This window comes from Phoca vitulina, unplaced genomic scaffold, assembly GCF_004348235.1.
Source record: "Phoca vitulina isolate PV1807 unplaced genomic scaffold, GSC_HSeal_1.0 scaffold90, whole genome shotgun sequence".
Lineage (NCBI taxonomy): Eukaryota > Metazoa > Chordata > Mammalia > Carnivora > Phocidae > Phoca > Phoca vitulina.
The window spans coordinates 3224563-3244040 of NW_022589793.1; the positions used below are offsets into that span (position 1 = coordinate 3224563).

The window sequence follows — 19478 nt, forward strand, 5'->3', positions numbered from 1 at the left end:
GCAGCAAAGGACCAGATAGTAAATATCTGTAGGCTGTGCAGGTCTCTATCACAAGTACTCAACACTAGTCACTGTAGCACACAAGCTGCCAGAAGCAATATGCAAACCAATGAGCACGGCTGTGTTCCAATAAAGTTTTATTTACAAAAACAAGCAGGGGGCCAGAGCCAGTGGGGAGCTGGGGAGGAGGGCGGAGGCATTGTTTTCTGACCTCTGTAGGTAATGGAATATTGTGGAAAGCCTCCCCTTCTGCTGCTCATGATGGGATGGCTTTATTATGATGATGGGGGTTGCAGAATGTAAAGGACATTAGAGACAATGATATAATAGGTGACCTGAGTCAGGCTTGGATTAAGGTATAGACTAGCAGTGATGGCAACAGGTACTGTGAGCACAGTGACATTTCCTAAGGCATGGCCACTGGGTCCCATTGCCTACCTTCTTTATTTTATTCCTTGTCCCCATGGTCTGTGGCTATGTGGGGACAGGGAGGGACCTGGGACTGGAAGCCAGATGTCTCGGTGATCACCCGCTGGGCAAAACACCTGCTAGATTTGGCGATCAAGTAAAGATTCAGAACGACTGCAACAGGTGGGAATTTATGAGGCAATCTCTACCAGAAAATTCGAAAACAGTCACTAAAATAAGAACACTCACTTCTTTAGCATTTACACAATAAAACTCAACAGTTCACATGGATTATCTCATTGGAGGCTTACCACTATCGTGTGTGGGAGGTACTCTGACTTCTCCCTCCTTTAACAGATGATGAGACCAGGAGTAACTAGGGTAGGTCACTCACTCAGTGGAGTCTAAAAGCAATGTTGGAGGGGCGCCTGGGTGGCTCAGTCGTTAAGCGTCTGCCTTCGGCTCAGGTCATGATCCCAGGGTCCTGGGATCGAGCCCCGCATCGGGCTCCCTGCTCTGCGGGAGGCCTGCTTCTCCCTCTCCCACTCCCCCTGCTTGTGTTCCCTCTCTCGCTGTGTCTCTCTCTGTCAAATAAATCAATAAAATCTCTAAAAAATAAAAAAATAAAAGCAATGTTGGGGACTTCGCGCAGGAGTAAGAATGTGTCACTCATAGGTTTCCTGTAATGAGACAAAACTAGGTGTGTCCTTCTGGAGAAAGACAGCAGGGTCCTAACTGCAAAGTGCACTTACCCAGTGCTTCCTCCGCTTTGCAGAGACGTTGTAGGGTAAAAGGCTGGGCTGTCCTAACAGACCCATTTAGTGCGTGGGAGGCTCCAAGTCAGTGGCTTTTCTGCTCCGTTGGGAGCCCAGACTGCTGGCCTCCAAGGCCTTTCTCCAAGTCACCATCCTGTCCAATGGGAAGGCAGGAAAGAGTGGACGTTCAGGGCCTGGGGCTCCCTCTTAAGCAAGGGAGGCAGAAGTCACGTGGATCACATTGCTCTGGTTCCATCGGCCGCACCCCACCACACTGGGGCTGGCTAGTGGGGTCCGCGAAGGAAGAAGGGCAGATTTTGCTGACCAGACCCCACCCCGGATCATTCTCTTATTTAATCCTTAACAACAACCCCATTTGACAAGTGGAGAGCCCGAGAGGCACGGGTGGGGGAGGAAGTTGCCATAAACCACAGTTAGTAGGGCCGGAATTTAACCAAACACGGAAGGCAGAGCCCAGGCACCCGGATGCACCCCGCTCTGGAACTCACAGCGCCAGTGACAATGGGCCGACCACACAACTGTCTCTTCGAACCCAGGCTTGGGCTGGTGGCAGTTTCGGTCAGGCTGGCTTCCACGGGGCCCTGTTCTACTCTGATAATCTCCAAATGTGTAGAAGTGACATTTCAAACATCAACCTCTCTGCTGTGAGTGACCCACTGTTAAAGCGTTTAGCAATTATGTTAAGTAGAGTTCTTGTTCATTCATTAACAATCCACTCCACACTGACCAGCTAGGTCTGTGCAGTTGCAAACATCTCTCCCACACGGACCCTCACACCACAAACAGGCTTTCCAAGGAGGGCTTACTTGCAGCAAGACACACCTTTTCACACCTTGCACGGGTTTGGGTTTAAACAGAGAGTTCACAAGAGTTTCCCCCCATGCACAGACTCCTACTAGCAGTTCTCAGACTTTCTCGTCTAGGACTCTTTACAAGAACCCCAAAGAGCTCCTGTCTATGCGGGTTCTGTCTCCAGCAACTTACGGAATTAGACATTTAAATGAGGAAGCAATTTAAAACATGCATTAATTATTTAAAAGTAACAATAACAAACCCATTGCATGTTAAATAACTTTTTTTTTTTAATGAAAATCAACCATCTTTTCTTGAAAGATTTAGTGAGAAGGGTGGCATTGTTCCACATATTTGCAAAGCTCTTGAATGTCTGGTTTAATAGGAGACAGCTGGATTCTCACATCTGCTCCAGCATTCTGTCCGTGGTGACATCTCATGTTGTGTGGCTTCTGGAAAACTCCACTGGACATTCGGGAAATAATGAGAGAAAAAAAGAAAAGTAGCATCTTAGTAGTATAAAGAACATTATAGGAGCGCCGGGGTGGCTCAGTCAGTTAGGGGTCCGACTCTTGGTTTCAGCTCTGGTCGTGATCTCAGGGTCCCGGGATGGGCTCCGCGCTCAGCAGGGAGTCTGCTTCTCCCTCTCTCTCTGCTCTCCCCAGCCCCCCACTGCTCATGAACTCTCTCTCTCTGACAAATAAATAAATCTTAAAAAAAAAAATACAAAGATGGGGCACCTGGGTGGCTCAGTCATTAAGCGTCTGCCTTCGGCTCGGGTCATGGTCCCAGGGTCCTGGGATTGAGCCCCGCATCGGGCTCCCTGCTCCGTGGGAAGCGTGCTTCTCCCTCTCCCACTCCCCACTTGTGTTCCCTCTCTCACTGTGTCTCTCTCTGTCAAATAAATAAATAAAATCTTAAAAAAAAATACAAAGAACATTATAGGTATTATCTCATTGAGCCTTCCCGATAAAATAGCTCAGCACTATGATGACATCTTCACTTTTCAGAGGAGAGAATGTGGGCTCAGAGCACTTGATTCATTTATACCAGAACACACAGCTAAGAGCAGAGAAGCTGGAATGAGGACCAGGGTCTGCCTGTCCTGCCCCCCCCCGCCAGCCCCTCCCTCCCCCCACAGTCCTGCAGCCACTCGCAAATAGAAGTCCACTCAGGTTTGTGAGAACCCTGACCTGGGGAACAACAACAACAAAAAAAACAAAAGAAAAGAGAGAGAGAGGAGAAAAAATGAAAATGTACAATTTTTCCTCGTTGGATCCATCATAAAGAAAAAGGCTTTGAGATTCTCAACTAAATGCAAGGCAGGCAGCTCATGGTTTAACTTAGGTGGGGAGGAGAAGGACAGAGCCAACGTGGACCGAGCACCGTCCCAGGGGAGATGCTTCTCGGGGGATCTTGTTTAATCTTCATTTATTCCCCTGCGAAGTGGGCATTAAGAACATCCCTTTGCACCGGGAGGGAGCTGAAGGCTCCTGGGAGGCGCAGAGACTTGCTCCAGGTCTCATAGTTACTAAGTCAAAAAATGTGTCTCGTTTTACTCTTGTATTTACTTATGGACTTGGTTTTACTGGACTTACCGGGTTTCCTCGGAATCACCCCTGGCCGTCCGCTGGAAAAGCTTGCCTTATCCAGGGGGTAAGTGGGTGGGTATCGGTGTCTCTAAAAGACTGTGGAAAACCTCAGGTAGGAGTCCCTACCTGGAGTTGAGGTCAGCCTGGATTCCATAGTAGGAGGGGTGGGACATGAGGGTACTGAGTAAGATTGTGACCCCAAGCCCTCGACCGCGTGGGTCTTTCCCCCACACCACCACGCAATTCCGTGACACCAGCTGGCGTCCTACAGTTCAGCTCAATTTTGACACCGATCTACTTGGAGACAGTGTGTGAACTCACAGGTGACGGGCTCGGTCCCACGAGACTGCCCCCTCCCCCACTTTGGAAGTCCCAGTCCTCTCCTGTGCTTCTGACCCACCCGCTCTAGATGGAGGTTCCTAGAGTGGCTCACAGAACTCAGAGAAACATTTTACTTACTAGATTAGCTGTCTATCACGTAAGGATCCATAGGCAAGGCAAGGGGGAAAGAGGGGTGGAGTTTCCACACCCTCTCTCTCCACGGACCCCACTCTTCTCCAACCCCCATGTGTTCAACAACCCCAAAGATCTCCAAACCCTGTCCTTTTTGGGTTTTTATAGTGGCTTTATTACACAGTCACGATTGATTAAATCATTGCCACTGGCGATTTACTCAACCTCCAATTCCCTCTCCCGCCGTCCCCAGAGATCAGTGCGTGGGACGGAAGGTTCCAACCCTTTTAGACACAGGGTCCTGCCCCCACCCTTTTGGGTGGGTCCAAAAGTCACCTCATTAACATAACAAAAGTCACCTTGATCTCTCTTATCTGCTCAAAAAATTCCAAGGGTTTTAGGAGCTCCGTGCCCGAAATGGTGACAAAGACCAAGTATCTGTTATTATAAATTACAACATCAGTATCACACAGGGTTACAAATGACAATGTTTTAACTTCTTTTTGTTAATATCAAATTACTTGCCGAACCTTATAAATCAGGAGGGTTCACGTAAAACGCAGACTTACTTTGGCAACATTGGGACTGCATTCTCCGGTGGAGACAATAGGCTGGGACTAGCTCCTGGGAGGTAATATTTGGGCAAGGACCACAGCCTCTGCCACCAGAGAAGCATGGACTGAATTTGCACAACTCCTTGTTGGTACATTCTCTCCTGTTTTTGTTTTTGTTTTTTAAGATTTTATTTATTTGAGAGGGAGAGCGAGCGCATGCAAGCACGAAGGCAGGGGGACAGAAAGGAGAAACAGGCTCCCCACTGAGCGGGGAGTTGATCCTAGGACCCTGGGATCACCACCTGAGCCGAAGGCAGACGTTTAACCAACTGAACCACCCACCCAGGTGCCCCCATCTTTCCTGTTCTTGAATCTCATAGAAATGGAATTGAAAGAGGACTTCAACAACCTCCATTTTGACCTTAACTTTTCTTTTCTTTTTTTTTTTTTTAAAGATTTTTTATTTATTTATTTGAGAGAGAGAGAATGAGAGAGAGCAAGCACATGAGAGGGGGGAGGGTGAGAGGGAGAAGCAGACTCCCTGCCGAGCAGGGAGCCCGATGCGGGACTCGATCCCGGGACTCCAGGATCATGACCTGAGCCGAAGGCAGTCGCTTAACCAACTGAGCCACCCAGGCGCCCTGACCTTAACTTTTCTAATTGATTAAGTTCTTGGGCCTCTGGGTGGCTCAGCCTGCATCTCCCTCTCCCTCTGCAGCTCCCCCCGCTTGTGCTCTCCCTCTCTCTCTGCCAAATAAATAAAATCTTAAAAAAAAAAAAATCAATTAAGTTCTTTCCAGCTTATCTCATAACTCAGGCAGAAGGCTGGGCAGGGAAAGCATCCTGCGTCCGACCTGAATCTACCCCCTCCAGCAGTAAGCACGACCCTGAGCCAGCAAGACCCCGCCCACGATTGACCCGAAGACACTGATGACCTGACCTTCACTGCCTACCTTTGTCTCACGTGTTCCTTATATAAACCTGTAAGTATTTTCAGCACTCTGGAGAAAGTTTCTCTGCCTTCGAAAAGATTTGGTCGGCAGCGAGCGGCCGGACCTGGTCAGCGCGGGGACCCTGCAGCCACAGCGCTGCGCCCCGGCTCCAGAATCACAGGTACGTGTACTCCTTCACGTCTGCCTCAGCTTCTGAGGTCCACCCGTGGTGGTGCCTGCCAGTGGCTCGTTCCTGCTGAACACCAGCACGGTCTTCCCCATCCCTTCGCCCGTGGATGAACCCAGATAAACACCTGAGAGCGGAACTGCTGAGCCACAGAGTAGGGGTGTGTTCACCTGGGGAGTAAGAAACTTCCAAAAAGCTCTCCCAGCTGGTTGCGCCATTGTCCTCTCCTGTTCTTCACAGCCCCAAGAGAGGGTAGAAAATCAGGGTAGCGGTCAGAGGGGATGAGCCCGTGGCCAGGGGGCCACGCCTGGCACACACAGATGAACAGTCATGTGACTATACAAAATTTTGGACTTATGTTTCTGGAACAGGTGGAAGGTGTGGCCCCATTGGGTCTGGGTTCCCCACATTAGAGCTGGGTCATGCCCCTCCCCTTTGGCTGGGACACATGCTCTCCAGTGCACGTCCAGCTGGCCGGCCCGGCTCACCCACGGGCCTCTTCTGTAAGTGCTCTGACCCCCAAACATGCCTGTGGCCCCCCACGCATGCGGTCAGGGCTGGGCCCCGGGCTGGAGGAACAATCACTTCTATAGCACCCACTGCCTTCCTATGGCCCCAGACCACAGGTGCAGGCTGGCCCTTCCCTGGCCTCCTGTCTGCTCCCCTCTTCCAGTTCCAGCTGTCTCCTCTGTATGCCCGTCCTTCCAAGGCAGACTCCCCCTTCTCCCCTGCTCCTGTAGGACTCTGGGTTCAGGTGCGAATCCTGCTGTTCACAGCTGGGTGGCCTCGGGCAAGTTACTGGCCTCTTTTTATTTGAGAGCGAGCACGTGCGTTCACTTGTGAATGAGGTGGGGAGGGGCAGAGGCAGAGGGAGACAGAACCTCGAGCACATTCCACGCTGAGCGCAGAGCCTGACCCGGGGCTCGATCTCACGACCCCGAGATCATGACCCGAGCTGAAATCAAGAGTCAGACGCTTAACCGACGGAGCCACCCAGGCACCCCGTTACTGGCCTGCTGTTTCAGTATTTCTTTTCCTTCGGTGCCCGGGGCTCTTTGTCAGCCCTCTTTGAAGAGCGAAGAGGTAGACCAAACGAAGAGTGGTGGGCAGCAAAGCAAAGTTTATTGATTGAAGTTTCTCAGTCTAGGGTTTTTAGGAGGTTATGGGCAGGCTGTTTAATCAGCTTCACCCTCCATGCACCTGTCACCCAATCACGTTTTTGTCCACGTGTTCATCTACATATCAGGTACTTGTTCACATGGGAAAGAGGCGAGGGCTCCTTCTGGGGTGATGTTTCATAGCCTCCGGGACCAAAAGGGCGGAGGCCACACCTGCCCTAAGGCATGCCAGCCAGCCTCGGGCACCGGATCAAGCTCTTTGTTTAACCCAGTGGCTGTTGAGCTGGCCCCCCGGGGCTTGGGTTAGGCCGCCCAAGGCCATTCCCTTCCTTTCTGGAAAGCCTAGAACAGGATAGGGGGCTTTTTCCTTTTAAGGGTAGTTTCCTCTCAGGACGGGGACCCTGGCCCCTGCCTGCCTGTCTTCCCACTCTCCTCCGTTACTGCCTTTACCTCTCCTTCCTCATCAGTGAAAGGGAGATAGTCGGACAATTTGTCTTAGAGGGTCATTGCGAAGACCAAGTGAGCAAAGACATGGAAAGCAAGCCCTTGGAAGGACCGAAGCCTCGTGTGTGGTCACCGTCACTGGCCTTTCAGAATCATGCTGTGCGGGCGGCTGCGCACCCAGGGCCCAGCTGGGGCTACTGAAGGAGACAGGTGGGCTTGAGGTGGCGGTCTGTGGCGACAAAGGGTGGCCATGACTCTGCTCTGGCCAGTTGCTGTCCTGTGACCATGTGGACCTGGCATGGCCAGATCTTCAGAATGTCCTGTGAACGTGGGAAATCAGAGCCTTGTTTCAAGTCTCCTGGTTTGTAAATGCTAGTACTTTTTTTTTTTTTTCCCCGTGAAAGCCTTCTGCTGTCCTCCATTACCTGCCTGTCTTGGTGTCATGGGCCCCTGGCCGTGGCTGGGTCGCTCCTGACAGCTCCCCGGGGCTCCAGACGCCTTGTCTTTCTTTTGTCCTGCCTTGGTCTGGAGCACATCCAGGGAAAAGGGGCTGAACAAAGCTTGGGCACTGTCCCTGCGGCCGCGGTGGTGGGGCCCTGGCTGCAAGGGCCCTCCTGGGATTTTTCCGCTGTCCCCGGCCTCCCTCGGCAGCATTCCTCCCCCGCCTCCCGCCAGCCCGTCCCAAGCCCGCCTGTCCCCAGAGTGGAGGCGGGCCAGTGGAGGAGTGGGTGAGTGAAGCAGGACAGTGCGGGGCTCCGGCTCCCCTGCCCCTCCCTGCCATGGGCCCCCCTCCAGGTGAGGGCCCCCCATGGAGGCTGTGGAGGGGCGGAGCTCAGGGCATGCCCTCCTCCCCACACGGGCCTGCGTGGAGTTCAAGTTCAAGGGTTCAGCGCTAGGCCTAGCTGCTCCTCTGCCTGGGGAGATCATTCTCTTCCTCTGATCCCTGCTGCAGTGAGGCTGGAATTTGGAGTTTGACCCGCAAGGAGGCTCTCAGCTGTAGGCGGTGCAGGAGAGGGTGGCCCTGTCCTCGCAAGCTCTGGCTGTGAGGGGAGAGGGAACCCAGGCATCCCCCCTTCTCGCAGCCCCCTCCTGCCTCCGAGGCCACGGACCGGCCCCCGGGCAGGCGAGCCCTGCATCTGGAGGAAGGTAAGATTCCTACCTGCACCCCGCCCAACCTGACAGCCATTCTCCAAACTGGGGAGGTTGGTCTGGGGACAGGAGGACGTGGTGGCAGAGAGGACTCCAGCTGTGAGCAGGGGGCCCCGGGCGGGGGGGCATGGCTCCTCTCCTTGGAGAAGGCGCCTCACATACCAGGCCAGTGGAGTGCGTTTGGCGGGGGTGGACAGCCAGGGGCACCAGGCATGGGTCCCTGTTCTTCCACAATCCAAGTTCAGAGACTCAGCTCACTGAGCCTCAGATTCTTACCGTTTTTTTTTTTTTTTTCTTTAAGATTTTATTTATTTATTTGACAGAGAGAGACACAGCGAGAGAGGGAACACAAGCAGGGGGAGTGGGAGAGGGAGAAACAGGCTCCCCACCGAGCAGGGAGCCTGATGCGGGGGCTCGATCCCGGGACCCTGGGATCATGACCTGAGCCGAAGGCAGAGGCTTAACAACTGAGCCACCCAGGCGCCCCTCAGATTCTTATCTGTTAAAGGGGATTATAAACCCCAGCCCAGCCCAGCCCAGCCCAGCCTCTAGGCGTGGCGTCTCGGAAGGACCCAAAGAGAAATGCGGGTGGAAATATCTATGTAACAGCAGAAGGCTGGCAGGATACGTTGCTGCCACCAGGGCAAATCTGAGTTTCACTGAAACGTGCTGGGCACGTGCAGAGGGCTTCCCTTCCCAGACCTGGTCTCACTGGACAGTCACCCTGGTCTCACTAGGACACAGCCACCCTAACTCACAGACGGACGGAAAGCCATTAAGAAACATGCCTGAGTTTGCACAGATCGTGAGTGGCAGAGCCGAGACTCAACCATCAACAGCTGAGAGCTGACCCACAACGTCTGTGTTTCCAATAGTGTTCTGCTGAGTGATCCTGGGGACGCGGAGGAGAGAGGTGTCCTCCCCAGGTCCTGGGGATAGGACTGTGGGGAGGAGGGCCCACAACGTGCAGGGGTATATGTATATAGCAAAAGCTCTGAAAATCCCGTATTTGTTACACAGATGTATATTGAGTGGCAGCTTTGGGGACACCAAGTGAGTAAGGCAGACACAGTCCCTGCCTTCAAGGAGCTTCCACGGTCTCGGGCACGGGCCGTGAGGACTTCAGATGTGCTGTTTGTTTCTACAGACAGTGGGGAAAAAGTGTTTGCTATGATGGCAGATCACTTAAGGACCCGATTTAGATTGAGGCTGAGAGAATGCTCCTCTGGGGAAGGGACGGTTGGGTGACATCTGAAGGATGGGTCAAGCTGGTCACACTGAGGCCGTAGGGAAGAGCATTTCAGGCAGAGGGGAATGAATTAGGGGCCATCAGATTCTGGGAATCGAGAAAGAGACACTGTAAATGCTTTGGGGGTGTGTTGGCATTCCGTGGCCGCTGCCGTCCTCAGGCACATGGTAGGTGCTCAAGGACCACTGGATGGATGAGTCCGTGATGAACACAGGACTTTAGGCTCGCGAGTGTCATGTATGAGTGTCAGGGTGGGCGAAGTGGCCTCCTGTGTGGGATGGGGGTGTACTGAGGTTGAAGAGCATGGTCTCCAAATAGGATGAGTTTTGTTGGAGAGGCCATGTTTGCATTTGGATGCTCTGTTCTCTAGGAAATTATGAGACAAGGTCATCATCGAAGGTCATCACCCCTGGAATTTTCCCTGCCAAGGGTCCACGTGCCGGGCGGTGGTTATGAGCTCAGGGGTTAAGCCTGGGCTGGACCTGGGTTCAGTCATTTACCAGCACTGTGACCTTGGGCCCAGGGCCTCGGCTTTGTTTTCCTCACCTTTCAATGGGGTTAATCCAAGACCTGACCTCTTTGGGTGCTGTGCATTTAAAATGAGATTCACACATGTAGGTGGTCAGGATCTGCTGGACCACAAAGTCCAGGCTCTTTCTTTTTTTTTTATAACAAGGACAGGGACAGACCCAAGTATTCTAGACCTAATCATGTTGTAAAATGAACTCACCTAATGCTCTTAACAAACCTGTGACAGGTCTGATTACTATCTCCATTTTTTTTTTTTTTTAAGGAGGGGCTTTTTTTTTTTTTTTAAGATTTTTATTTCTTTGTCAGAGAGAGAGAGGGAGAGAGAGTACAAGCAGGGGGTGCGGCAGGCAGAGGGAGAAGCAGGCTCCCTGCTGAGCAAGGAGCCCGATGCGGGACTCGATCCCAGGACCCTGACATCATGACCTGAGCTGAAGGCAGACGCTTAACTGACTGAGCCACCCAGGTGCCCCAAGTAAGGGCTTTTTTAATGCAGGGCTTGAACTCAGAACCCCGAGATCAAGACCTGAGCTGAGGTCAAGATCAGACACTTAATTGACTGAGCCACCCAGGTGCCCACAGTGTTTGCTGGCCCAAGATCACGGAGCTAGTAAGAGGTAGAGCTGGGATGTGAACCGGGCCATGCAGTTCTAACATCTTTATTAGAGCACATCTCCTTTCTGGAGAGTTCTTGTCTATAATTAAAACCTGTAGTAAAGCTGTCATCTCTGGTCCCTGCAGGGCCCCTCCCTAGTATCTCTCTGTCTCTCATTCTCTGTCCCCACTGATGTGTTTGACATTCTTCGGCAAATAAGCCTGCAACCTGGCAAAATACTTCCGAGCTATTTTGTGTCTTGGAATGTATTTAACATACGCAGATAGTTTTATGCTGTAAATTTTGTTCTGTTCATTTTTCTTTTGTTATGAAATGTTTCAAGATGCACAAAAGTTAAAGAATGATGTTGCACTCCTCCCCGCCCGCCGTGGACGCACACAGGGGAGCCAACCTACGGAACCAAATGCCCCCACCCCACCTGCAGCCGAGTTTCCCAGTCTTGTCCTCGCACTGGGGCGTGGAAAATTTCCACATCTGCTATGGCAAATTATGTAACGGCTGCAAGGAAAAGGGTGAGCAGCCGTCCCTGGGTGCTGAGCTTCCTTTGTTCTCTGGCCCATCGGTGACCGCGAGGCCAGGGTGTTCTGACAAACAAAGCCGATGTTACAACGCCGGCTTTGTCCAAAGCCAGACTCCCCTTAACCCGGCCCTCCCACACAGAGGGTCCCTCACAGGAGGGGAAGCCGGAGCCCACCCCCAGCTTGGCCATCCTGGAGCAGTGCAAGGGCCAAGGGCTGCCTGGGCCGGCGGAAGAACCCACCAGGACAGGGGACCTGCCCGCCTTGTTCACTACTTTGTCCTCTGCGTCTAGCACAGAGCTTGGCATGCAGCTGGTGCCTAATAAATGTGGAAGAAAACCAGAAGGATGGAGGGAAGGAGTGAGGGAGGGGAGCAGACGGGGAAGGAGGTTGGGAGGAAGGGAGGGAATAAAGACAGAGCAGTCAGTATTGGGTGATGGCGGTGTCTGCAGTTGAGGACCTGGGTTCGAATCCCACCTCCGGCAGTTCTGTGCCCTAGAAGCAAGGGGCTAGGACCCGAACCCCAGCTCACTGTTCCCTCTTCATGCCTCCCTTTCGCACCTGTAAGGGGACTGGTAACTGTGTCTGCCTCACCAGGGTGACCAGATGCAGTAAGAGGCCAGCTGTGAAGGGGGTTCCACGCCTGGCACACAGTGCTCACGGAATCGCCGAGAAGGGGCGCGTTAGCCTGTGAGCGTGTGGCCGAAGTGGCAGCACCGGGGTTCCCAGCTTCGCTGGTCTCTGCTCCTAGTCCTGCCGTGCAGAAGGGCCAGTCCCTCCTGGCCCCTGGCAGGGCCCCCACCTCCCGGGCACTCAGGAAGAGCCTGGAGTCGGTGCCAGTTTGCCCAGAGCCGTGATGAATAGGTTGTTTATCCGCCCCCACCGCCCTCGGTGCCTGGCGGGCAGAGGCCTGCAAGGGGCAGCTGGGGGAGGGGCTGGCCCCACGGTCGGCCCACTGCCCGCCCCTCCTGCCTCCCTTGCAGACCTGCTGGGTTCTAGAACAATCTACCTTCCTGCCCAGTTCAGCATCAATCTCCACCTTGAACTGCTTCCCAAGCTCCTAGCCCTCACCTTCCCCAAAGCCCCCGGATTTGGAAGCAGCAGGTTGAAGTGTTTAAAAACACAGGCTATGAAACCACACAGATGTGGGTTCGAGCCCTGGCTTTGGACATGATGCCAAACCTCCCAGAGCCACAAGTTCTCACCTCGCCGGTAATGTGCAGTAACAGTACCTAATAGGGATTTCATTCCTGAGATAACCTGACGGACCATCTAGCCCCCTCCTCCCTGAGCCTCCAGAATGCCTTTCCCTCCTTTATTATTTTTTTTTTAAGATTTAATTTTAGAGAGTGTGAGTGGGGGAAGGGGCAGAAAGCGAGAGAGAGGGGGGGAGAGAGAGAGAGAGAGAATCTCAAGCAGACTCTGCACAGAGTACAGAGCCTGTCTCGGGCTTGATCTCTTGACCCCAAAATCATGATCTGAGCCAAAACCAAGAGCAGGATGCTCAACCGACTGAGCCACCCAGGCACCCCTTTCCTTTATGGGCCTCTGTTCCCACCCTAGAAATTGCAGCCTCCTTCCCTCTTCCTTGCACAAAGGCTTTGGAAGTGTCTGGTCCAGTTGGGTTCGTCGGGAGCAGGTTATTACCCCATTTCATAGGTGGCAATGATCATGAAATCTAGACTGAGGGGTGAGGGGAATCCCGGCTTCTGCTACTTCCTTCCTCCCGCATTAGGGCACAGTAAGTGTCTGAGCTGGGCAAGCCCAGTAGCAGCTGTCTCCCCTCTCTCCCTCCCTCTCCCCCTCTGCCATCATTCCTTTCCATCAGTGCAGTGGATCCCTGCTTGCTTGGGTCCTCCCTTCCCGGGAGAGGGCCACCACGTCCGAGGTCTGAGCAGCCATGAGCTCCCTTGCAACAATACAAAGCAAGGTGCAAACCCCAGGGAGAAGTCCAGAGCTATACTCAGCGTGGGAAGGGAATTCAAGATCCTGGAGCGCCCCCCTGAGGCACCTTGTCTAAATGAACATCCAGCTGCCTCGTTTAGGGCAACAAGACATCTCGTAGCAGGAGGTTGTTAAACATCCTACAGTGCATGGGATAGCCTTCCCACCCCATAACAGAATGATCCAGCCCAAAATGTCAATAGTTTTGAAGTTGAGGGAATTTACTCTAGAAACAAAGAACATCCTGCCCAAGTAATCAGGTAGTTCTGTCTGCGGGAGGCTCTGATCAGAAGCACGAAAGAAGCATTACCCTGTCGACTAATCACCAAGCCTTACTGATTTTAACCCCAAATTACTTCTCAAATCCTCTGTTGCCCCTCTACTTCATCTCAAGTCTGAGTCATTACACCGTGACCTTCCTGCCCCCCTTCTTGCTTCTACTCAAGCCTCCCCCACCCCTATCTGATCACACGACTCACTTTTCCTTTAACCTAGAGCATAGGCGTACAGCGGATGCATTGCTGCCCATTGGGAGATGCACTGAGCATGTATGGGAGCATTTTCAGTTGTGACTGTGATTTGGGGGTACAATGGAGGCCAGAGATGCTAGACTCCCTGAAATACACAGAACTGCCCCCATGCAATACAAACTTTCAGATATTCTACCAGACCTTCATGTGGGTGAACAACATGCTTATAACTGAGACTAGAACCTACCTCCAGTTTACGTGAAACACAAAATGTTGGCTTTTTAAAAAAAAAATTTTAAAGCAATGAATGTGCCCGCTTTTATCATGACAACATTGTCTCAGATATTTTTCAGAGTGCTTGGTCTTAAAAAGATGGCATATCATGGCAATTGCTTGGACTTTTTTTTTTTTTTTAAGATTTTATTTATTTATTTGACAGAGAGAGAGACAGCAAGAGAGGGAACACAAGCAGGGGGAGTGGGAGACGGAGAAGCAGGCTTCCCGCTGAGCAAGGGGCCTGATGTGGGGCTCGATGCGGAGCCCGACCCCAGGACCCCAGGATCATGACCTAATCTAAAGGTAGACGCTTAACCAACTAAGCTACCCAGGTGGCCTGGACTTTGGGGGCGCCTGGCTGGCTCAGTCAGTAGAGCATCTGACTCTTGATCTCAGGGTCATGGGTTCAAGCCCTCCATTGGGCATAGAGCCTCCTTAAAAAATAATGAAATCACAAAGTATGCTCACAAATGCAAGCATTTTGGTGTATATACACTCGACCCTTGAACAACATGGGTTTTAACTGCATGGGTCCACTGACACATAGTTTTTTTTTTTTTATATAAATACAATGCGGTACTGTAAATGTATTTTCTCTTATGTTTTTTAATATTTTATTTTCTCTACCTTTATTGTAAGAATACAGTATATAGTACATATAACATACAAAATATGTGTTAATCAACTGTTATTGGTAAGGCTTCCGGTCAACACTAGCCTATTTGAAGTGAAATCTGGGGGAGTCAATAGCTACCTGTGGATTTTCGGCTGCACAGGGAGGGGTCAGAGGCTGTTCAAGGGTCGACTGTTCAGTTTCTTTGCTGGTGTTCCTTTGCAGATTCACTTTTTATACTGAGTTTGGGGAATAAAATGGCTTCTGACTTTATTTATCTTAAATTCAGAACTTACTCAGCATCGTAGGTACAAGTGTGTGACTGCCTCTTAGGGTCTGCCCGTGGAGTGAGACAGAATGCAATTGCATGTTGATGCATTCATCATTTTATCATTAATTGATTTCCTTTTATTTCTCGTGGAGTTAGAGCATCGACTTTTTTAAAAAAATTAATTATTTGGGCGCCTGGGTGGCTCAGTTGGTTAAGTGACTGCCTTCGGCTCAGGTCATGATCCTGGAGTCCCTGGATCGAGTCCCGCATCGGGCTCCCTGCTCGGCAGGGAGTCTGTTTCTCCCTCTGACCCTCCCCCCTCTCTCTCATTCTCTCTCTCTCAAATAAATAAATAAAATCTTTAAAAAAAATTAATTATTTACTTAATTTTCAATCTTTTTTTGTAGTTTCTTTTATTTAATTTTTTTGAAGATTTTATTTATTTGAGAGAGAGAGATTGAGAGAATGAGTGGGAGGAGGGGCAGAGGGAGAAGCAGACCCTCTGCTGAGCAGGGAGCCTGATGCGGGGCTCAAACCTAGGACCCTGGGATCATGACCTGAGCCGAAGGCGGATGCTTGATGACTGAGCCACCCAGGCGCCCTACTTACTTACTTTAGAGAAAGAGAGAGAGAGTGGGGAGAGGCAGAGGGAGAGACAGAATCTTAAGCAGGCTCCACACCCAGCATGGAGCCCGATGTGGGGTTTGAGCTCAAGACCCTGAGATCATGACAGGAGGCGAAATCAAGAGTCAGCTGCTCAACCGACTGAGCCACCCAGGCACCCCAGAATCTGGTGGTTTCTTAACTGTGACATGCTTAGTCACACCTCAGTGTGTAGATGCTGTTGTCTTGGCCTGGAATGCTCCCTTATCCCTGCTCTCACATCTAGAACCACCGACTCATTCTTCAAAACTCAGCTTTAAAAAAAAAATTTTTTTTAAGGTTTTATTTATTTATTTGACAGAGAAAGACACAGCGATAGAGGGAACACAGCAGGGGGAGTGGGAGAGGGAGAAGCAGGCTTCCCGCGGAGCAGGGAGCCTGATGCGGGGCTGGATCCCAGGACCCTGGGATCATGACCTGAGCTGAAGGCAGACGCTTAACGACTGAGCCACCCAGGTGCCCCCAAAACTCAGCTTTTATGCTACTGTTTGGATCTCTTCATTGACAGTGAGGTGGTCTTTACCTTACTCGCTGAATCTTGTAGAAAATCCTGTTAATCATGATAATAATAGCGGCCAAAATTTATGGGGCACAACTGTGCAAGCGGTGCACCCAGCCCTTCATAGGTATGAGCTCACCGCAATCTCTCAATACACACTCTTATTGCCCATTTAGAGAATTTGTCCTGGTTCTCAGGATTGCTCAGTGGTGGAGCCAGCTCTGTGGCTTCTAAGCCCCCATTCTTAACACTGCCTCTAAGCACCTCCCCTATATGGAACATCTTTATGTTGTTATCTGATGAGTGAATTTCCCCATTACTGGGCTGCCCATGGTAGAGGTCAGGGACTGAGTCTTTTCATTCCCAACCCCCCAGAGTGGAGTCACACATTAACACAGGAATAAGTCAATGCCTAAATCACTTATGGTCAAAAATCACACTTGGGAATTTTATTAGTTAACAATTACCAGCAGTGTAGCCGCTTGAAACAACACAAGGTTATTATCTTATGGTTCTGGAAGTCAGAAGTTCTAAGTGGGTCTCACTGGGCTAACATCAAGGTGACAGCAGGGCTGAATTCTTTTTGGATGCTCTAGGATGGAACGCATTAATTTGTGTTTCCAGCTTCTAGAAGCCGCCTGAGTTCCTTGGTTTGTGGTCCCTATTTTTCCATCTTCAAAGCCAGCAACATTCAGCCAAATCCTTCTCACACAGTCATCTCTGGTTCTCTCTTCTGATTCCCTTTCACTTTGAAGGACCCTGTGGTTGCATTGGGCTCACTCAGATAATCCAGGAAAAAATCTGCAAATTTGATTGTCCTCTGGCCATGTAACTAACATATTCACAGGTTCTGGGGATTAAAATGACACATCCTTGAGGGGGGACATTTACCTGCCTACCACAGAAATCCCTTAAATTACACACAAATGCAGGATACTGAGAAACAGCTTAGGACAGTGGTTCAAAGTATGGATTCTGGAGCAAGATCGTTTGCCTTCAAATCCCAGCTCTGCCACTTGAGCTGTATTACTTAAGCAAGTAACTTAACTTCCCTGTGCCTCAGTTTTACCATCTGTAAAATGGGGATGATGACAGTAGTGCTTACTAATAGTAAACACTTAGAATGATGCCCAGCACTTAGGAGGCGCTATATGTATCACTAAATACGTGCAATTTTATGGGCCATCCAGCATTGGAATAAGACAGTAGTGTCTAGCTGACCCTCAGACAAAATGGTCAGCTTGACCTTCACCCAGCTCAGAGGTTCCTCAGAAATGGGGAGTAACTCAGGTGTCTTGCTTTACTTACACTCTTGGAGTGGGAAACGATCTGTACTATTCATGCTGTTTATTCTTTTTAATATTTTGCCAAGTGAGTGACTGAATTGCTAAAAAATCAGCAGTTGAGGGGCGCCTGGGTGGCTCAGTCGTTGGGCGTCTGCCTTAGGCTCAGGTCATGGTCCCAGGGTCCTGGGATCGAGCCCCGCATCGGGCTCCCTGCTCAGCGGGAAGCCTGCTTCTCCCTCTCCCACTCCCCCTGCTTGTGTTCCTGCTCTCGCTCTCTCTCTCCCTCTGTCAGATAAATAAAAAATCTTAAAAAAAAAAAAAAGAATCAGCAGTTGATTGAATGTGACTTCACTGTATTTGCTGAATGAATGAGTGAACGGATGGACGGACAGATGGGTGGGTGGCTCTGCCTTCCCGGGGGAAGTGTCCCCACCACACATCCTCCCCCCTTGCTGTCCTCTGGTTTGGGTGCTCCGAGGAGGCAGCCGCGGAGAGGGTGAGAAAAGCGCCTCTGGTTCTGGCATCTGATGCACATTTGCACTTCCCGCAGGAGTGAACGTTTGCTCAGGACCATGGAGAGCAGCTCCAGCAGCCCTCAGCCCACCCAGTCAGATCCCCTGGAGGCTTTTCCCCAGAAGAACCTGGAGCCAGGTGACATCGCCGTGCTGGTTCTGTACTTCCTCTTTGTCCTGGCTGTGGGACTATGGGTAAGCCGCCAGGGAAGGCAGGGGAAGAAACTCGCCCAAGGTGATCAAGTAATCTGAACTTGACACTTGTAAAAACGGACCGAGTGTGGATCATAAATCAGGTGCTGTCTTAGGTGCTTGCAAATTTGTGTTACTCCATGTACTTTGCACAGATGTCTACGAGGAAGACACTACTACTGTACCCATTTTATAAGCAAGGAAACTGAGGCTCAAAAATGTAAGCTCCTGGGGCGCCTGGGTAGCTCAGTCATTAAGCGTCTGCCTTCGGCTCAGGTCATGATCCCAGGGTCCTGGAATCAAGCCCCACATCGGGCTCCCTGCTCTGTGGAGAGCCTGCTTCTCCCTCTCCCACTCCCCCTGCTTGTGTTCCCTCTCTCGCTGTGTCAAGTAAACAAATAAAATCTTTTTTAAAAAAATGTAAGGTCCTTGTATGTTAGTTAGTAACAGAGCTGGAGTTAGAAGCCATATTTCCTTCACTTTGAAGGTCATGTTCTCTTTTCTTTTTTAAAGGAAGGTTTGTTTTTGTTTTGTTCTGTTTTGTTTTTTAAAGGCAATACAGCCTCATGGTTCAAAAATAAAAGCAACTTAAAGTGACATACAGTGAAAAGTCTCACTACTACACTTCCCTTCACAGGTAACTACTGTTGTTAACTTGTTTGCACGTTAGTTTGAGTTTCCTTATGGAAATCCAAGCAAATATTATTGTGTGTATTTACCTCTTTCTTAAATGGGAAATTGCTTATTATACACATTTTTTTAAAGATTTTATTTATCTGACAGAGAGAGACACAGCGAGAGAGGGAACACAAGCAGGGAGAGAGGGAAAGGGAGAAAACAGGCCTCCCGCAGAGCAGGGAGCCCGATGTGGGGCTTGATCCCAGGACCCTGGGATCATGACCTGAGCCAAAGGCAGATGTTTAACGACTGAGCCACCCAGGTGCCCTGCATGTTGTTTTTTCACCTTGCTATTTTTCACCTTTCATAGTCTCTTGGCTATTTTTTCATATCAGTACATAGATGCTTCCTCGCCTTCTTAAAAGTTGCACAGGATTCCATGAGATGATTGTACCGTGATTTATTTAGCCTGTCTTCTTCTGAGGGTCATTTGGATTGCTTCCTATCTTACTGTCACAAACTATGTTGCAGTCAACAAATCAACAAATCTTATACACTCATTATTTTAGATGTGTGCAACTATAATGTAGGATAAATTCCTACAACGTATGAGGTTGTCAGACTGAAGGATGTAGGAGTCTGTAATCATTGAGACCTGGGTCTGAATTCCCGGCCTTTCCGCTATCTAGAAATACGGCACAAGATAAGTAAGTTTGCTTCCGAGCCTCAGGGTCTTCATCTGTTAGATTGTGGTCTAATGACACCAACTTCATAGAAGTTGGTAGGGATTAACATGAGATGAGCTCTAGAAGCTTAGT

The 19478-nt window shown here is 50.5% G+C and overlaps 1 protein-coding gene across 4 annotated transcripts in view; it reads left to right on the top strand.

Annotated features, from left to right (window-relative positions):
• Positions 1-7924: 7924 nt before the first annotated feature.
• Positions 7925-19478, top strand: part of SLC5A11 (solute carrier family 5 member 11) — a 38101-nt gene continuing 26547 nt past the window's right edge. For 3 of the 4 annotated variants that reach the window (XM_032396270.1, XM_032396273.1, XM_032396272.1), the window contains exons 1-2: positions 7932-8402; positions 17889-18045. In XM_032396270.1, coding sequence (XP_032252161.1) covers positions 17911-18045 — 135 coding nt within the window. In that variant the 5' untranslated portion in view covers positions 7932-8402; positions 17889-17910. Of the gene's footprint in view, positions 8403-17888; positions 18046-19478 lie in introns of all 4 variants that reach the window. The other variant, XM_032396271.1, reaches the window with a different exon arrangement.